The sequence below is a fragment of the Nanorana parkeri genome, unplaced genomic scaffold (assembly GCF_000935625.1).
Source record: "Nanorana parkeri isolate BGI_ZX_2015 unplaced genomic scaffold, ASM93562v1 scaffold59, whole genome shotgun sequence".
Taxonomy (NCBI): Eukaryota; Metazoa; Chordata; class Amphibia; order Anura; family Dicroglossidae; genus Nanorana; species Nanorana parkeri.
This window is the reverse complement of record NW_017306327.1, coordinates 2,818,202-2,837,348: the sequence shown is the minus strand read 5'-3', so window position 1 is coordinate 2,837,348 and position 19,147 is coordinate 2,818,202. Positions and strand designations below refer to the sequence as shown.

Here is a 19,147-nt window from a genome sequence, read left to right as displayed (position 1 = left end):
ACATAAGTCATTAGAATTCCAGCATTTTGTAAGGTGTGCAAATAAATTATACTGACCAGATTATCCAGCTAAAATAATAATTACAAAATACGTATTACTGCAAATGTGGGTTGGAAGAAACAAGAAACTAGTACCTGCATGTTCTCCCTACATTTGCCTCATTTTTCTCTAAAAAAAACTGCAACAAACATAGTTTAAGAAATACCACATGAACCCCAAAACAGCACAGGTATTTTATCCCAGGTATGCTCTGTGTTCCTTGTTTCCCTATTAATGAATTATACAAAAATAGTTGTACTTGGCTGCGCTTGAAAACATGAACAGCAAATTAAGTCTATTGCATTCTTGATGTCGTAGTTTAAAAAACATTGTTTTGAATAACAGATTTGTATTTTCTGCTTGTGGTTACTTTAACATATTTCCACTTTATCTTAAATGTCAAACCTTACAACAAATATCACCAGCCAAAGAAAACTATACATTTATAAGTATGATTCCAGTCTTTGCCAGCAGGTGGTGCCATTCTATCTGTTTTTTTCCCCATATAGTTAGAGCAAGTGTGTGATTTAAAGGAGAATTATGAGGCGAGTGATTTTCACTTAGCCTCATAATCTGAGCCGACCTGTGACAATGAAAGTGTCACAGGTCGGCTCAGTAGAACACATACTGTCGCTCGCTCACTCACTTCTTGATCTATCCCTGCAAAGAGCCGTAACTGTCACTTCCCCCCCCCTCCCATCAGATCCTCCAGCGCTGACTGGCGAAACGGACAGGGGAGGGGGCGGGCACAGCTGGCTCTGCCTCCGAATAGGCAAAGCCAGCTGTCAATCCCGCAGCTGGGTGGATCCAGACCGTATTGTCGGGATCCATCCCGGCTGCAGCGTCTCAGTATAACGCGAGCTGTAGCTCGTGCTATACTGAGCTTTGGGTCACGGGAGAACACTAGTTTGTGTTCTCCATTGACCCTTAGGAGAACTATGGGGAAGAGCCCTGACCCCATAGTTGTCCTTTAATTTGAAAATAAAAATATGATTAATATAGAATCAAAGAGGAAAAAAGAGCAGCTAAGAAATCATAATGGGCTTAGAAAGAAAACAGTTAGATTTATAACCAGTTATATTACAAATCAGTTTGGTCACATTTGTAGTACCTTACTCCTCTGTTGTATGCGCAATCTGGGGTTTATTTTCTGACACATTATATTGCCTGGCTCTAGTGAATAAAGGTGACTCCAAAATAAGCAACACATTAATATGGCTAAAAATACATCTGGTCATCATAACAGACAGGATATTAGCATTTTTAGGAGGTTTGAAATGGCAGCCCATGTATTTTTCTCCTAGCAGAACTCAGGGCAAGCAATAAAATACATATGGAACCATTTTACTTCCAAAAGGATTTATAAATCTGTGACTCAGAAAGTTTTCACTGAAGGCAACCTTGGCTTATATATTTTTTTTTATTATGTACTCACTTGAGAAGTTGCCCATGTATGTGATAGGATTACTTTAAGTGCTGAGCTTTACTCCTTCTTTTACCAAACCATCGCTAAACATGTTCGTCCTCATACATATATGTTTAATTTTTGAAGTCTAGTAAAATCATCCACTCTACCTTCTCTCCTTCTTCGAGAAGTCTTAGCAGAGTGGTACTATCCATCTTCTCATCTTCATCTATGGAAGACCCTTCAATCAGCTGGTCCTGCAAGTGCTCCTGATTCTCATCTTCTCCTCCATCTGGGGCTGATTTTGATCGTTTAAGAGGTGCTTTCACAAGGCCTGATTCAGACAACAAAATGCACTGGTAGTAAAACTTAGGGTACTCTCCATCTGAACATAATATAAAACATTGGGACATACCAGTACAGGAAATCAGCTATTGCACAGATACATGGCCTGCTGATGTCATCATTGTCTAATACAGGGCCAATAGCCCTGTATTATATGCAGGGACACAGAAGGGACAGTCCAGGAGCCAGAGCAGAGGGGAGAGAGGTGCAGGCCAACTGCCAGGGAAGCTGGAATAAAGCGAATAAATGCCCTCTTTGCAATGCCCCTAGACATAAACAAACCCCACAGCAAGGGTAGTTTTTTTACCCCGAGATGGGCTTTAAAGTGGATCTGTGCTTTGCCAATGTGTGATGAGCTAGCCCTTTGTAAGCTCCAAGGACTGAACACTCTTTTGTCCCCATGTAACAGCACTGGAGGTCTAAGTGGTGAGTCATGTGTGAGGAAGGTGAGTACCTGGTATTTTTCTTTGTTTGGAATCAAGCTGTATGGAAAGTAAACAATGGTAAATATAATCTGCTGATTGGGCCCAATTAACCCTTTCGCTGCCAAGGACGTACGTCGTACGGAGCTACAAAAGTGCTTCCAGCTGGCCAGCTCAGTACGTCGTACGGACCTGGCATTTACAGTTCTACTATAAGCTGATGGTCGCTTTAGCGACCATCAGCTTGCCCAGCATAGGCAAACCACAGGATTCCTTTAAGCAGCTTTAAGTATGTTTTTTTTAAGACAGAATGAAAAGCTGATTGGAGTACAAGTGCCCACCAACCATAAGCAAGACATAAATATAAGGATTTAGAGCTTTAAGAATTAAACGTATTTGTAAATTAACAAATAAGGACCAACTTTCCCTTACCTTTCACCTTGGCAATGGTGTCTTCCCCGTGTTCTGGCTCATGCTGTGCTGCCTCTCCTTCTGAACTTTCCTCCACTGTGTCCTGGAACACTGCTGGGTTCCCTGGCATCAGGCGCATATAATAATCTTTGCTGTCATAGCTGATAGCCCGGCGGTAGCGGGCAGGTTTCTAAATTAATCAACAATTTAATACCATAATTATTCTGATTTAGAAACACAAGTATGTTTAAAGTAATGTTCCATCATGAAATACTTTTAATGTTCTAGTTTAAAATTAAATACAGCCATGTGATCACAGTAACATTTCATTAATTTCTTTTAAAGCCACCTAATAAAAATTAAGTATAATCATGTCATATACTAGGCAATTCTGTGCCAATTTCAACCAGCTTTTGATCACAAAAACAATGAAACAGGTGATGGCACCCTTCCTTCAATAGTCTGGATCATTCCAAGGTTTTATGGTTTGAGTAGGGGGGTTGAAAGTGGCTGAGAGTGCCATAAATCTTCTCTGTGACCAGCAAAAGAGAAAGCAGATCATGGAAGATAACTGGGTGCCACAGGCATTCTATCGTTCTTTGCGGCAATATGTTTTTTTAAATAAACCCCTGAATGTAATAATGGATTGTATATGCGGCACTGTGAAATACTAGTCCTTTATTAAGAAATACATGTATGAAAGGGAAAAAGAAAGAAAAGATCATACAAACTTAAATTAAAATATCACATTGAGCTAAAAAAATAAAAATAAAAACAACATCTTTAAGGTCTTTCAGGGTCTAATACATTTTATTTCCACATAATTGTTTGCAAGTGGCAATGTGCAGTAACCCACATCACCCAGTTAGCATTATTATTTCATACAAAAGGAAAACTACACTGACATTGCTCATGTATTGGTATTAAATTATCCTTGCAGTTCAAATTGGAGCCACATATGATTCTGCCAAAAAAAAAATCCAATTTTGCTTTGTGGTAATACAGCAGTGTATCTAGAAGTCGTACTCCCTACTTATTTGATTGCTTTTCTGAAAACTGTGCACAGAACTTAAAAATAATTTCCAGCCATGCCAGCATAGCCCTTATGCTTGCTACAGTGAACCTTTCATTATAATAGGCTACACTACTTCTACAAGCATGCCATCCCTAAGTCTGATGGCGCCATTGTTGCCCATCTCAGTACCTATGGAGCAGAAGGATGTAGACATCTGCATTAAAATAAAAAAATCCCTGCAAAGTATATAGCTCAAGAGGCTTGTTATTCTTGTAAATGTAGATTTTTTTTTTAACTTAAAGATATTAAAATTCCCTCTAGAGTTTAGTGGGCTTTTTAAATGTTTTATGCCTTTAGCCTTGTGCAGTAGTATGTTCACTAAAGATACAGATGTATAATGTATCACCTGACAGCAGGATGTATACTTCTAGCTGCATCCTTTGTATTATAATAAATCAGGGCTGGACAAATCCCAGAAGCCAGGTCACCAATGCTCCCTAAAATTACAGCTGCATCTAACTTCTAAGGTTTTCTCTCATTGTTGTCAAGGGAGCTGGCTCCTAAAAAAACCCTGCTGGCTCCTGTATTGGACAGACTGGCTCCTAAATTTCATATCAATGTATCCACCCCTGGGTTATATACCTATAAATAATGAGTCCAGATTATTTATGGCACCTCACACCATTTATATATTTATGTGGACATGCAGCCCAAAACATGGCATTCCACTTTAGGGTATGCATAATTTGGTTTGCTTATCTGTAAAAGAAAGGAACTGGTTTCCACAGCACGTCATTCTGGCATGTGTTGGCATGGCTGTAGCAAATAAGTAATCTTTTCAAACTCTTAAAACAAACATTATATCAGCACTTTGGTATCCCTCACAAAAACAAAGAGACAGTGTGCATTTCTACTAGTTGGAGTGGGCAGCACAAGACTGCTAGCAAGGCACAGCTGTGAGAATACCGTCCAGGAACAGCATGTTAGTGTATGGAATGCAAACCTTTTGTCACATTAATTTACTACAAAGAATACAACCAAGTATTCAGAGAAGCAGGGAGCCCATGCAAAGCTAAAAGGAGCCTTATTCGATATCTGAAAATAAATCTATTACCGACACTGCCAATGTTCACACATAACACACAGCCTAAAAGATAAAGGCCTAAAATACACAGTCTACTGATAATTTACACAATGCAAAAACTGCAGGAAGTATTGAAGTTAAAAGCCGAACTCCAGGAAAATATTAAAAAACAACTTTCAGTCCAGTTTTATTTTTATAAATGTTAAATCTATTTCATTTTTATTTATGAAAAAAAGTACAGAAGGTACAGTATAAGTGCATGCAAGGAAAGTATAGTGTGACAGATGAACCCATTGGGGTTAATTCCGCACAGGAGTGGTGACTGTTCACTTTGAAGTCAATGATAGTAAATAACGTGAACCTGTGCTCACTTTACATACCCAAACATGCACACGAGAAATTAAAAAACAGGACTTTGGGTGACACATGATTGCTTGATTAAAGTGAACACAGTTTTTTTTTTATTATTTATAAAGGCCAGTGGACATTCACTTAGCAAAGTGAACAGTCTCTACTCTTTTAGAAAATCCATCCCAATGAGTACATGACATTGTTTTTGTCCACATTGCTTATAGATATTGCTATTCTATTTGTGCAAGTCAGTTACAGTACATCTATCTTGTTAAAGTGATCATGGAAGTAACAGGTTATAAAAAGTCACATGTCCACCAACTAGCCTCCCTTTTCCTAGATTAACATGTAATTTCATTATTTTAATACTGATGGTATTACTGCTTAAATGTTTATTACATTAAACCTGAACTCCAGCCTTCCCTTCAGTCTTGCACAGTTGTACAGGCTCCTCTCCTGGACTGAAATTGCTTACTCTGATTTCACTACACACTGAGCCTCTCACAATGTGCATTAAAAGCTCTAGGAAGTGAGATAGAGCACCCCTAATTTCCTGGATGGAGGGTGCCTAGCATCATTAAGTTCTTTACTGCTCAGGTTGACTGTCCCTGGTCAACCTCTTCCATTCATTGGATTCCAATTCTTTCAGTCATTGAGGTTCAAGATCACATGTGAGTGTTGCCTAGTCTGCATGCAAATACAGTTTGCCTATGAATGCCCATTCCTCCAGGCATAAAAGGCATTTTGATATTTGTATAACTCCTTCTACTAATGTAGGGTTTCGTGATACTTTCAGGAAGCTATGTGCAGCACCCTGCCAGGCCCTCCCAACAGCCATGACCTGCCTGCATTCACAGAGAAGCACACAAATCTAGTGATGACATAATTGGATCTAAAATGAGGTATGAAATAAAAATATTAAGGTTGTATTTAAAAATATGTCATTAGCATGTTGATTGGGGTTGAGGCACTGGGTAAGGCAAGATATAAGCATATTAAAATTAATATCCCACAAACACACTACATAGGATATTTTGCATTGGGGGGCAGTCAGGCTCGATTGCACTGCACAATGCTGCTGATCTAATATGCTAATCTAATGCCATATTTCAGGCACTAGGGGTTGGAGGGTGAAGATGTATTGGCAACTCACAGAAGGATGAAAGCACAAGAAACCAAGAGATTATTTTGTTTCAAATTGCAGAAAGCTAGAAGGTGACACAAATGTTGCAGGTTTACAAATAGTTGTGACCCCATCCTCGCCACATGGTGTCACAAAAATACGTATATCACAAAAGAGACTGAAGGAAATTAGAAACATTTTGACATGTAAAACAACTTGCATATCTTTCAATGTGCATTTAGCGGTCTTGATAGAGTTATGCTTTGGGATATAAACTTACAGAATTCTAATCTGATTGAAAAGTATCAGGGAACTCCCTTTCCCTGAGGAGTTCATACTCGAAACTTCTTCTGTCACAGGCAAAAAGTATACATTTTTGCCTGTGACAGCATAAAAGAGAAGTATAATTTAAAATACTACAAGAATTTGAAATTCTTACAAAGTTTATAATGTCAGCAAATGTGACATTAGCAGAAGTAAAAGTACAACCACAAAGAAATTACAGTGAACTTATGCAGTGATATTGTTCCATTGTGCATGATAAACATTGTTTGCAAGACCTAGGGCTTCTTAAGAGATGGTTTTCTTCAATTAGAAGAGAAGTCCAAAAAGTCAAGAGAAACTGAATGAATTTTGTTTGATTACATCAGGCATCTTAGAAGGACATACAATTTCAGGTTATAAAAAAGGAAACCATGAATTTCAGAAAGCCAAGAAAAGGGATGGCCTGCCAAAAACTAACTTTTCAGTTTTGTTACAATCTGGAGAGTTAAACAGCCTGGCAATTTCTTATAACTCTGAAGGACTCTACTTGGACATTCGGGTCCTCAGGATCATGAAACACAGGGCACTGATTTGGAATCCTCAGCTTTCCCAGGATCCTGTAGAGTGACAGAACTGATACCTAGCAGGGAGAACTAGAAGCTCTTGCCTATGGGGAGTATATTTTACTATACTATTATTTTTTGGCTTGACTTTTCATGAAAATGCAAGGTTCCACTGGCCAAGTAGCCCCCAAACACCCATGTTAAAATGCTACGTACACGTGAAATCTTCATTCTAAACAATATACTCCTATTCAATTAGACTAGAGTTGCTCTTTAACTGTATTCAATAATTTACTACATAGTGCATCAAATTATTTCATTTCAAAAAGACAAAATATGCATTGGACCCTGGTGCACAGCTATGGACCATTAAACATGCCAAGTCTTACTGTAGACACATTGTAAGTCTGAAGCTGAACATACATTAATAATACTCGACGTTAAAATGGTAAGGCACTAGTGTTGTTATACTGTACATAAGCAGCACAGCACAGAGTGATGCTCTTAGAAAAAGCAGCTTTGTTAGAACATGCTCCAGTGATAATTCCCAGTACAGCCTGTGCATTAAAACTTCACTCCGGTTTACCTTCTCATGAGTTACCATCAAGACACCATCAGAGGTTTCAGGTAGTGTACATGGAAAGTCAGACTAAAAATGGGGTATTAAATATAAAAACATCAGAAAGATATATCATACATGTAGAAGTGAAAACCAATGTTGGTTACAGAGAGGCAGTACAACATAGCAATTAAAGAGAAACTATCAGCAAAGTATCGGTCTTTTAGAAGTCCTGAGCACTATGCAAATGGGGCAAGCACTCTGTAACAACTAAAACTCCCCACCTCTGCACTAAAGATCTCTGTTAGATACATGCAAATGTTGGAATTTTCAGAGGCAAAATTAATAAGTGCACCTGCTTCTTTCAAGGCTGATTTCCTTCAGCGACCATGGATTAAGCATTAGAAATATGCAACCAGAACCTTTATATTGGTTTGTATTGTCCAACGGTTTCTTTTAAAATTTCTGCCGAGGTAATACGATGCTTATAATGTTTCTGGATAACTCTCTCTATTTATGGAGTACGCAAGAGGCTATGTGAATGGCTACTATGAACAAAAGAGGTTCTCTTTCACATGGATCTGTAGCGTTTGTACTCTAGATGGGAAGCAATTAGTCCCTAATATAACTAGCCACTTCATGGAGACAAACTGTCATGAATTTTTGCTCAGGCTGGCTTTTTTCTCCATTTGAAATAACTTAACATCACTAGAAGCCATAAAGACCATGTGTTTTGAAGTTCCCCTGGCAATATCTTAATCTTAGCATTCAGTTTGTTGTAAGGTTTCTCATTAAAAAGGTAAAATTCACCTTTATTTACTTTGAATAGAAAGACTTTGTAATGATCTGAACCTCCACTGCTGAAATGTCACCATAGAGAAGACTTATCTGTTAGGGACTACATTTTTTTTTTATTACCGACTTGTATTCTCCCCTATCAGAGCAGAAGCGTAAGGCTGCCTTATCAAATTCCTGAGCCCAGTGCTGATAAACTCGAAAAGTGTCACATAAAGATAGAAAACAGCTTTGTTACTTACTGTCAGTTATCCATCCTAAACCTATGGAGTAGATAGGTCAGCCTCCATAGGGCCTTACATGGTGACAGGGAGAGAATACAATAAAAGAGGTAAGGTTGTGCTATTATGAAAACTTAAGAGTGAATATTCAGATACTTACAAATGTCCATTCTTGTCTGGTTCCCTATAGCCTGATTAATGAAGGATAGCTAGTAATTGTTTGCCAAGACTTGATGTACATTCTACAGTGCTTAGATTGCAAAAATGGACCTACAGCAGATCAAATTAATGGCGAAAACTACTGGAGGAACTTCATAGCACATGATCTTTGCAAGGCAACTGCAAGCATAATTTTACACACATGCCTTCCTCATCACTAAATATATCTTTCATATATATTTTTAAGAATAATTTATCCAAATCTAGATACATCACAGAGTATAATAAATGATAAAATAGAATGCAAAATTTGTTTGGGGACAGTATATAAACGCAAGAAAATCAGAATAACCCTAAACTCACCATTGTGTTACTGTCTTGCTCCACGTCAGGGACATAAGGGTAATGAACGTAGAACATGTCATTTCTCACAACCTTTTTCCTCATTCTACATGGCCCTTCAGTCATCTCCAGCATCCATTTATCCAAATGGGAGCCAATAGGTGGTCCCCAAAGCCCCCTTTCCCTGAGGAGTTCATACTCGATCTGGTTCCATTCCTCTGTCACATATTTCAATGCATTTTGTTGACGCTGTTAACAAAGCAAATTATATAAAATGAAATCACTAAGGCTTGAGCTGACCATAGATAATGGAAGAAAGAAGGTTCAGTTTGACTGCCTGAAGAATTGCATATATGTTTTTCTTAGACAAGTGCACAAAAAGCTTGGATTGCTTGAGCATGCATATTTTTGCCTATAATGGGAGGCAGCTTTCTCAGGCAGCTCCCATGCCAGCCTATCTTGGAGGAAACCATTAGCTACCAGCCAAAATGATCTAACTGATTTACTAGTCCCTTCACAATCTGGCAGCTGGGGTACCTGGCCGGGTTTGAAGGTGGCTGCAGATATGAGGACTACTACCCATTATGAACAAAAAGGCCCCATGTACACCTGAATACTATACAAACACTTGTCGGCTGCATTTATATATAAAACCGATTGCGCCATAAATATTGGGTATCGCCACACACGCCAGAGTAAGAGCAATTATTCTAGGGCCATTATTCACAGTTCTCTAAACTTATGACCTGTAAAAGCTTTTAAAGTGTCACCTATGGACAATTATGGGCACTGTAGTTTTTCACCATTTCGCGGGTGCACACAATTTTGAACTTGGCATGTTTGGTATCTATGTACTTGGCGCAACCTCATATTTTACCAATAAATGGGTATTCTATTGGGTTTATGTGCACCAAAATGAATTTAAAGTTTTTTTTTTTTTTTACTGAATTGGGTCTGATTAACAGTTGCTCTAAAAGAATGTGAAAAAAAATTGCAACTGCCTCCATTTTACTCTACAGGGTCTCTGCTTTCAGGAACATATATTTCTTAGGGGGTTTAAGTAATTTAAATGTGCATTGGATGTAAAATGGTTCCAAAAACGGCTCTGGCAGTGTAATGGTTATACAGAGATCAGCCGTCAAGATTTTCCACTGTTTAATACTACCCAATGAAAGCATCCAAGGGCATTTCAATGGAAATTGTAAGATTGGCCAGTGTTTCATTAAAATGATTTGATCCCTTAAATATGCAAATGAAAAAATACTGCACGTCTTGCTGATGGAGAGGAGAGGAGCTCCCCATACTGATGGATTCTGTAGTGAAAAGTCTAGGCACCATATATCGATGGTTTCTGTAAAAAAAACAAAAAAAGCTTAGGCAAGTACTAAAAAGAGTAAATGCACGATTTAATTACCTCCTGGTATTCTTTATACTGCATATCCACCAAATCCCTCACAACAGCAATGTGAGTGAATATCCACTGTGAGATTTCCTAAGAAAAAAAAATAAAAAATCATAGGCATTGTATATATACCTAATAGGATCACCATGTAAGTATATGTTTAGCAACCTGCACACAAACAAGATGATGATTTTAACTTTAAAAAAAAAAAACTGACCTCATATACGCAAGTCAGAACTCCAACTTAAAATACAAAGGTCATTTCTAACATGACATAAATGAATTGATGGACGGAAGCCCTTGTCAGCCTTCGAGCTATACTGCTTCATGGACATAAATAGCACTTTATTCTGTACAGGTTATTGCAAAGAATAGCACTCTAGCAACAATACCTGGGTGGAGAGATTGTGTTTATTGAGTCCACTCTCCTTGCGATTTCTTCTTGAACTAGTTAGCTTAGAGAGTCCAAAGCCACTACTGACACGTGACAGCTTTGACTGAGAACTCGGCACCAAAGCTTCACCTTTACTGATGCATTTCTTTTCATATGCTGTTAAAACAAAAAGTATATAGATATGGATTATGGCCCAAGTATTTGTATACAGTGTCTAAGAGGAAGTCAGTTATAAAGCAAAAAGCATCTTCGAAAATGTCCACAATAGTATCAAGAGTGGTGTCGCAGCCGAGAATCATCGTAGCTGACATCTGGGTCTGCCTTTAGAACAACATATGTCTTTGTAATATCCCCTTCGCACACCGTACCGATGTACCCCAACTGGCGGATGGTGCCACAGCATACAATCTGGAAGATCTGTTGTCCGCACACCATTCTGCTTTGGAATGTCATCTTTATTTGTATTTATCTTTATTTGTATTCCTTTAGCATGATATGTGAATGCAACGTTTCAGGGGCCTCACAGGACCCCTTCGTCAGGCAAAGTGCTAAGGGAATACGAATAAAGATGACATTCCGAAGCAGAATGGTGTGCGCACAACATATCTTCTAGATTGCCTCTAGAACAAGCTGCGCCAGTCCCCTCCCTTGTCGGTGGTTCCAGTGAGCTCTGGAGGAACAGAGAGGGGGAGTGGTGAATCCTTGTGGGGAGCAAAGACTGAGTCACCGCACTCTGCAAAGAGAAGAGATGGAGAGAGGACTGCTCTCAGTGTTAGAGCTGGCATGTGAAAACTGCAGCGTCCCACGCCAGCTCTAAGCAGTGGAAATTATGGTTTACTCTGCCCCTACATCTCCTTTAATTTCCATGTAACACACAGAAGTGTTAGTGCTATCTATCCACCACTATTTTCAGCATCTTCTCCTCTGTGTCCATTGTGTAAAGTAACAGAGCAGCAGAATAGCAAAATAAAGCATCGTGCTCAGACAGATTATGTAAAAGTCTTCATAACCAAAGACCCATTACTGGATCAATTACAAGACAGCTCCTTCCCCTTTTGTTGAGGTTTCAGCCATGTTCCAATATTTATTACAGTATAAATACTTCGGTCTTAACAAATTTTACTCAATGAAAAGTTAAAATTGTAGTACAAAAGAAAAACAGAGTACAGAGAAATGAATGGACAAAAAAAACAAAAAAAACAACACAAAACACTAGGCAGTATAAAAGACTAGCACAGCTGGGAATACAAAATAATAAGCGCATACAGCTTAAAAATAAAAATTCTCTCACCGTGAAATGACTTACCAAGGTGGTTTTGCCAAGAACGCAATGCCGCTTCCTCAATAAAAGGCCTGACAACTGCAATATCCACATGTCCTCGGTCATTGACAGGAAATGTCACTTTGAACATATCCTCCAGAACTTGTTTCTTGCTATGAATTAACTCTATCCAAACTCTGTTGACAGCTTTCAGCAGAAGCTGGCGCCCTGCAAAGCACAGTCCATCATTTTGACGGTTTAGATCGTCATAAATATACAATGCATTTGGAATCCCTATGACACACTAATCGTTTTCACAATCATTTCTTTTTCACTGGCTAAAAGAAGCAATACCAGGTCACAAAAAAATAACATATGTCAAAAAGCTGTTTACACTGGCCTATGGTAAGCCTTTTTATTTCAAATTTCAGAGCTTTATTGCAGAGAAAACCAACAATACTTTACAACAGAGGCACCATCTGTGAACAGTAAATATGTATTCATCGGCTATATCCCATTTACAGATGAAGGCAGAATTAGTCATTTTGGAAGCTTATAGTCAAATAGGAGATCAAACAGAAGGCCTGGAAGGTTCTTTGCAGCTCACAACTGGCCAGTTGACAGGTTGATGCTGATTAACTAATAAAATTGAGAAATGTCAAGAAAAAACAAAAAAAATGTAAATATTCACTTGTATTATCCAAATCATGTGGAAAAGCAAATTATCCTTCAATTTGAATACCCAATCATGTGCAGCGCTTTCCAAGTGAATGGATAATTAAAGAGAATATTCACATAATTTTGGAGTGAAGATTTTCATCTCCTTTAGTAAATCAGCCAAATTGCCTTAAAGGAATTTTAATATTAGTCATCTACAGCACAATATTAGCAACCCCAAGAACCTCTTGTGACTACTGGCCATGAGGTAATTCCTGAGCAATGTAATAATTTGCAATGAGAAGTAGGGATGCACCGATACCGGTATTCGGTTTCGAGTACCGATATTTTTTTTTATACGAATACAGAGTACCGACTTGCCACCCGTCTTCCCGATTAGCAGGGAAGCCGTCCCCATGCTTCTTGTCACAAGTGACTAGAGAGCATGGAGACGGCTTCCCGGCCAATCAGGAAGCCGTGTAATGACGCGCTGCCCGGCTTCCTGATACCGGAAGTATCGAGCTAGGCATCAGAGCATTTGAGCGAGTACGAATACTCGCCCAAATACTCGGCAACGGCAACCATACCGATACTATTATCGGTATATCCCTAATAAGCAGAAACTTTGCAAAATGCTTAGTAACTGGTTGGTGTTTGCCCTGTTAATTCTAAAGATTTTGCAATAGTCAATCAATGGCTAAACAAGAGAGGAAAGGTTCCCAGCTGCGTTTCATCAAGATTAGGACAGGCAAATCTCCCAGGAGTATTCTCTTAGAGAAATCTGATCATCTAAGTGTACCCCGCATCTGATAAAAGTCCTTCATGATGGTTTCAGAGATTTTCAAGTGTTAAAAAAAAAAAAATCTCTACAGTCAGATCAGCAAAACAGGCCTCATTCAATATTGCACATGGGCATGCAACAAAGCTATATATGGCTACTCTACATTAAAGGATTATTTGCAGTGATGATTTTTAGAAAGTAAAGATAATCATCAATTACTCAACATTAAAAAAATGTCCAATGTAGGAGACACCATCATGTAACTAACCAATAATACATGATAACACAAATACACTTCTCCATGACTGTGTAACCCCTTTTATATACACCAACTAGTGTCCTCATGTACCAGCAGATAATACACTTTGCTACTGACAAATACTATCATCGCAGCTCAGTAGTGCGAGTTCCAGGTGAGTGGAAAAAGAACAGTAATCTACAAGTCTGCATTTTGCCTTAAGGATGTATAAGACCCTTTAATGAGTTCAAAGGCATGTAAAAAAAATCAATGTGGCTGTGTTTCCATTAGAAAGCTTAAAATAAACTTGTAAAGTTATTCTGCATTATACAAACAATGGAAACTACTTTCTATAGGTATGTCATTTGTTTGTGGTGTGGATGGGGGGGGAGATGGTTTAATTAGTATGCGATATAATTTGGGATAGACAAGCCCTAGGCAGAAAATGAGGCTTTATATACAGCTTGGACAAGAGTGAGAAGTTGTTTGACTTTAGTCATGGAATTCAGTTCAGATATGGATGAGCCCTCATGTACAACTCAGTCCCTAGTTGACCTGGATCACAAGGTACTAGCACTTCAGTACTGTTGTTACTTTAAAACATTTCAGGACGGATCAGGTTTACGTTAAGCATGACTTCTTTTTTAAATATGTTATGTGTCCTTGGATAATTTAATCCAAATTAAAAAATACACCTTGGTATTAAATATGCATAATGAATTTCACTCCAGTGTACAAATACAGTGTACAAATACAGTGTACAAATACAGTGTATGTAAAACTTTACTACAAAGCATAGGTGATATCCCAAAAAGCTATACAAACTTTCCTCTCTATAAATGTTAATATAAAGAAACATTTGTATGCACAGATGGCTTGCACTTTACCTTCACTTATATCCTGATACATTCCATCTGCTTCAACCTCCGAAGGCATCATTATATGCCAAGTGGTCATCCTAGCTTCAGCTTCCAATCCAAAGCCATCAGGGTTACTATAATGAAATGCAAAACAAAGTTTTTGTGTTTAAAATTTTGGTTCCAAACCTTTTTAGTATAGCAAATTGAAGTTTTGGTATTATCCTATTCATGTTTCTAAGGAAACTTGAAGTATTATACTACTTCACTGTTAATTTACTTTGCTTGCAACGTCAAATGTCAAGAATCCACATGTACATGGCTGGATATGTACCTCTTCCTTGAGCTTTCCAGCAGCATGGGGAGCAAAGGTCTCTGACATGCTGTAAACAGTTTCATTCAGCAGTTCATAATTAGAACATAGATCCTTGAAAACAATGTAACCTGCGTACTTTATCACTATGGTTACATCTTCTCACATGTTCTCACACCAATCCAGAACAGCATATGAAAGGCCAGCAACAAACTGCATTACAAAATTGAGAATCTGAACTCAAAAAGTGAAGCGGTTATGTTATAGGGAACACATAAAACTTTTAATTGTGCCTAAGCACTACCCTAAAAGACTTAACTTTTCACTATACTTTCCCATACATCTATGTAAACTTAAAGTAAATATAAGCAGAAGAAATATGGGGGAAAGGTTCTTATCTGTATGACATCATGTGTATGTTTGTTCCAGGGCAGGGGACTTAACAGGGGCGAACAACCAGACCACTGAGATTGTCAGAAGCAGATGTCAGCCAAGAAAACTCCATGTTTCTCTCTCGGACATTTATATTCAAGCACAGGTGGGCAATATGAAACTGCAGGGAAGTGAACCTGTGTTCTCAAACATTCAGTCATGTGCAGGGGGAATGAAATTGGAACAAACAGTTAAATAAAAAGTTAAACCTATATACGGTATTGTTTATTGCTTTAGCTGCCATAGGATGTGTAATTCTATGTAGCCAATGTACTAATTTGCAAGTAATGTAGTGTCCTACGTCACCTCCCCTCCTTTGTCTTGCTCAATGGCCAAGGATTTAGCATAATCACTTCTGTCAAAATAGTAGGATAATTAAAACTGTAGTAGGACAGCGGATCTCAACCTGTGGGTCGCGAACCAAAAGTGGGTCGCAATTTACTGTTGAGGGGGTCGCAGCATCCACTTCTGCTGCGCTGAGAGGCTCCTCAGCCTCCTCCTAGCGCAGCATTTTCAGTGTTAGTCAGCGGGAGGACAGCAGAGGATGTGAATATAAAAGTGCCGCCATACACACTCCCTAGCCGCTGCAGCGACATCTAGTGGCCGGGGAGTGTGTACAGCTGGGCTTTTCCATTCACAGCCGTTGCTGTCCTCCTGCCTCCATACAATGTGAGCTCTGCAGGAGGTGGGCGTCTAAGCAGTGCTGGGGCTGAGAAGGCTGCATGGAGACAGAGCAGGCAAGCAGGTAGCAGGGGCTGGGGAGGGCTTGTATTCTTGTGAGTGAGCTTCTATTTTTAGTCCCAAGTTCAGCGCCTTACTAATTCTGGAGTCCAGCGCTCCGTTGTGGGGTCACCACAACTTGGCAAATGTTACCAAGGGGTCCCGGCCCTAGAGAGGTTGAGAACCACTGATGTAGAATGACCCACCTGGTTGTACATTGTGCCAGAGGTGTGTACATCAGTGGCTGAGCAAAAATATAATCTTTTAGTAAGTAAAACATTAAACATATGTATTGTAAGCATTTCACAAATGTACTTGCCACATGAAAAGAAAGGCCTACAGCAAATCAAGGATGTTTAAAGCAAACACATAATTACATCAATAAAAATAAAATTGTAATTAACAGTCATCATCTAAAAAAATCATTATCTGTCATATGGGTCACTACTCCTCATCACTGTTAATGCTCCAGCAAGCACTTGTTAGAGCCAGCATGCCAGCAATACATAAATGTATTATGTTAATGTCTAGGCTGGCTGTTCATAAAACAAACTCTGCCTATTTTGTTCTTAGAAAACTAACAGTTTTGTCTGCTACAGAGAAGACCAAGAAGAATGTTAGCAGTAATGAGCTATATAAATAATCTGGGTACATATTCATTTCAGTTATTCTCTACGGTTTTCAGTACTAAAACAAAGCAAAGACTCAGGACTGGTGGTATCATGTATACATCTTATGCATAAACGTGCACGGCATGGATAAAAGCCTACCTTCCAGTGTAGAGGTTAATCAAACAGTGAGCTAAGCAGGAAATGAAATCCTGGTCGTGATTCCCAGGACCCAGAATAAGGGTTCTATTGACAGTGAGAACTCGCAGAGAATCCAGAAGAGCCACTTGTTGAGGGACAGTTTTATGCGCTCTGGAGAATTGGTATAATATGGTTCGATTCAAGCAATTGTAAATAGTTTCAAGGGACAAACCTTGAGACCGTCTCTTTGACTGAAGAAAACAAAAGCAGAAAAATGTGCATTTAACTCACATCTGAATTTAAACTAAAGAGGTTAATAAATACAATTTAGAAGCAGGAATAACTTTAAAGAAACACATTGGTTTGTACGTTGCTCCTAAAAAAGCATATTCTGACTGCAACATTGATTAAGCATCGGTCATGTAAAAGAAAAAACTGCAGGAACTCTGTGAATATTTATCTTTTGAGAATAACTACAAAGCCAGTCTCTTTCCTGTAACCACATAAAATTAGTGCTTTTCATCTACCAAATGCAGTTTTTTTCTTCTTTATCTAGAGATCTGTAGCATATTAATAAAAAATGGATTAAATATATATGGAGATGTTGCCAAAAGCAACCAATCATTTTCCAGGTGTCCTTTGCAAGTGCAGCTTAAAAAGTCAAAGCAAACACCGATTGCTCATTTATTTCAGTTCTTACACATTTGCCTGTCCTGTGTTAGCAAGCACACCAATTGTTCATTTACTTCAGTTCTTAGATTTGCCTGTTCTGCAATAGCCAACCATTAAAGGAGTACCTGTGGTCTGGTTAAGACATTTAAGCTGGCTCATTTTCTGGTTGCAAGTACCTCAAGGTGCCTGCATGAATTTTTTAGCAGCTATAAAATAGTACCCCTTTAACTTTCTGGCCTGGCACTATTGATTAAATTGTGATCAAGGCTTGCATGGTATCTATCTTCCTTTCACTTGCATCTTTCTACTGGCCAGTAAGGTCACCTATCACACTGCTGGGCAATGAGAAGGCATAAGCAGAGGGATGGGATGGTGGCAACCATGAAAGCTCTTGTCATAATTGCCTATATAGAGCATCCAGGACTTTAAGCTACCGGGGGCCTTCCCAATCATAGAAATATCTTCTGATGCTGGGTCCTAGGCATTTTGTCATTTCAGCACAATCCAGGATCCGGGTACCAGAGGTTAGACTGCATGCTGTGTCTGTATGGAATTGAAGACAATCATTCTCTGCATCCCCTGCACTTAGAACCTAAAATGTCCTGATATAATGTACCACATGTGCAGGCACCTTGAAATGACTAACTTAAGAGAAGGAACCATCTTAGCAGCCATAATTCACCATACAGGGTTGTTTTAAAGGGGAAACTCACCTGTGAAATGAGCTGGGTAACACAGTCAACCACTAGTTTTGAGTCTTTGTTGAACATTCCTTGCCACAGCTTGTCTACCACTCGCTGGGTAAAATAAAACACATTGTTCACCAGCACCTGATAATTACCACCAGTAGTCACTGGTAAGGAGGCATCCTCTCCTGCAAAAAGACACAAGCATACACTTAAAGCAAACAATAGATAAGAGAACAACAATGCCATAATACAACCAAGCAAACTGGCACATATGGGCACCAAAATAGCAATATATTCTATACGTACACCTCCATAAAGCAATAGCTAAAAAATGCAATAACCTAGACCAACCATTCAGAGATCATCTGCTCTGAAGCAACTGGGCTAGCTTTCACATCAAATGAAAATATGGGAATGGTCATCCGCACAGACATTTTTCCAGTGACAACAATGCCTTGACGCCATGTCAGTTGGGCTGTAATGCTCAACATAGGCCCAATGCAATGACAAAATCCACTGCTTTCAACAGGCCCAGTTTTAACCAACAAATTATGTGCCGATTGATTGAAAATGAAACCTGCTGCATTCAAATGCAATGAGTCAGAGCACACTGCAAGGTTAAGAGCTCTGAAAAGAGCACGTATCCTTCCCTACTCTATCTCCACTTTAAATGTGAATAAATGCATTTTAAATGTATTACATATAAAACTAGCTTATATTTTTAAAGCTTAAGCCTACTGGTTACTATGAACAACTGTTCCATATTCTGTCTACTCCAGTTTGGATAAATTCCCCCCAATGTTTAAAAAAAGGATGTCAACGCATGTCAACTCAAATTCATTTGGCGCATGTCAATGTGCACTGAATGCAACGAAAGTGGCACG

At 38.8% G+C, this 19,147-nt stretch overlaps 1 protein-coding gene across 1 annotated transcript in view; it reads right to left on the bottom strand.

The window, feature by feature from the left end:
* WDFY3 (WD repeat and FYVE domain containing 3) overlaps positions 1 to 19,147 on the bottom strand; it is a 195,553-nt gene that overhangs the window by 33,009 nt on the left and 143,397 nt on the right. Inside the window, exons 36-44 of the mRNA XM_018576192.1 lie at positions 18,288 to 18,448; positions 16,924 to 17,153; positions 14,719 to 14,825; positions 12,201 to 12,383; positions 10,893 to 11,050; positions 10,513 to 10,590; positions 9,120 to 9,347; positions 2,644 to 2,812; positions 1,615 to 1,778 (exon numbers count right to left, since the gene is read on the bottom strand). Coding sequence (XP_018431694.1) covers positions 1,615 to 1,778; positions 2,644 to 2,812; positions 9,120 to 9,347; positions 10,513 to 10,590; positions 10,893 to 11,050; positions 12,201 to 12,383; positions 14,719 to 14,825; positions 16,924 to 17,153; positions 18,288 to 18,448 — 1,478 coding nt within the window. The remainder of the gene's footprint in view (positions 1 to 1,614; positions 1,779 to 2,643; positions 2,813 to 9,119; positions 9,348 to 10,512; positions 10,591 to 10,892; positions 11,051 to 12,200; positions 12,384 to 14,718; positions 14,826 to 16,923; positions 17,154 to 18,287; positions 18,449 to 19,147) is intronic.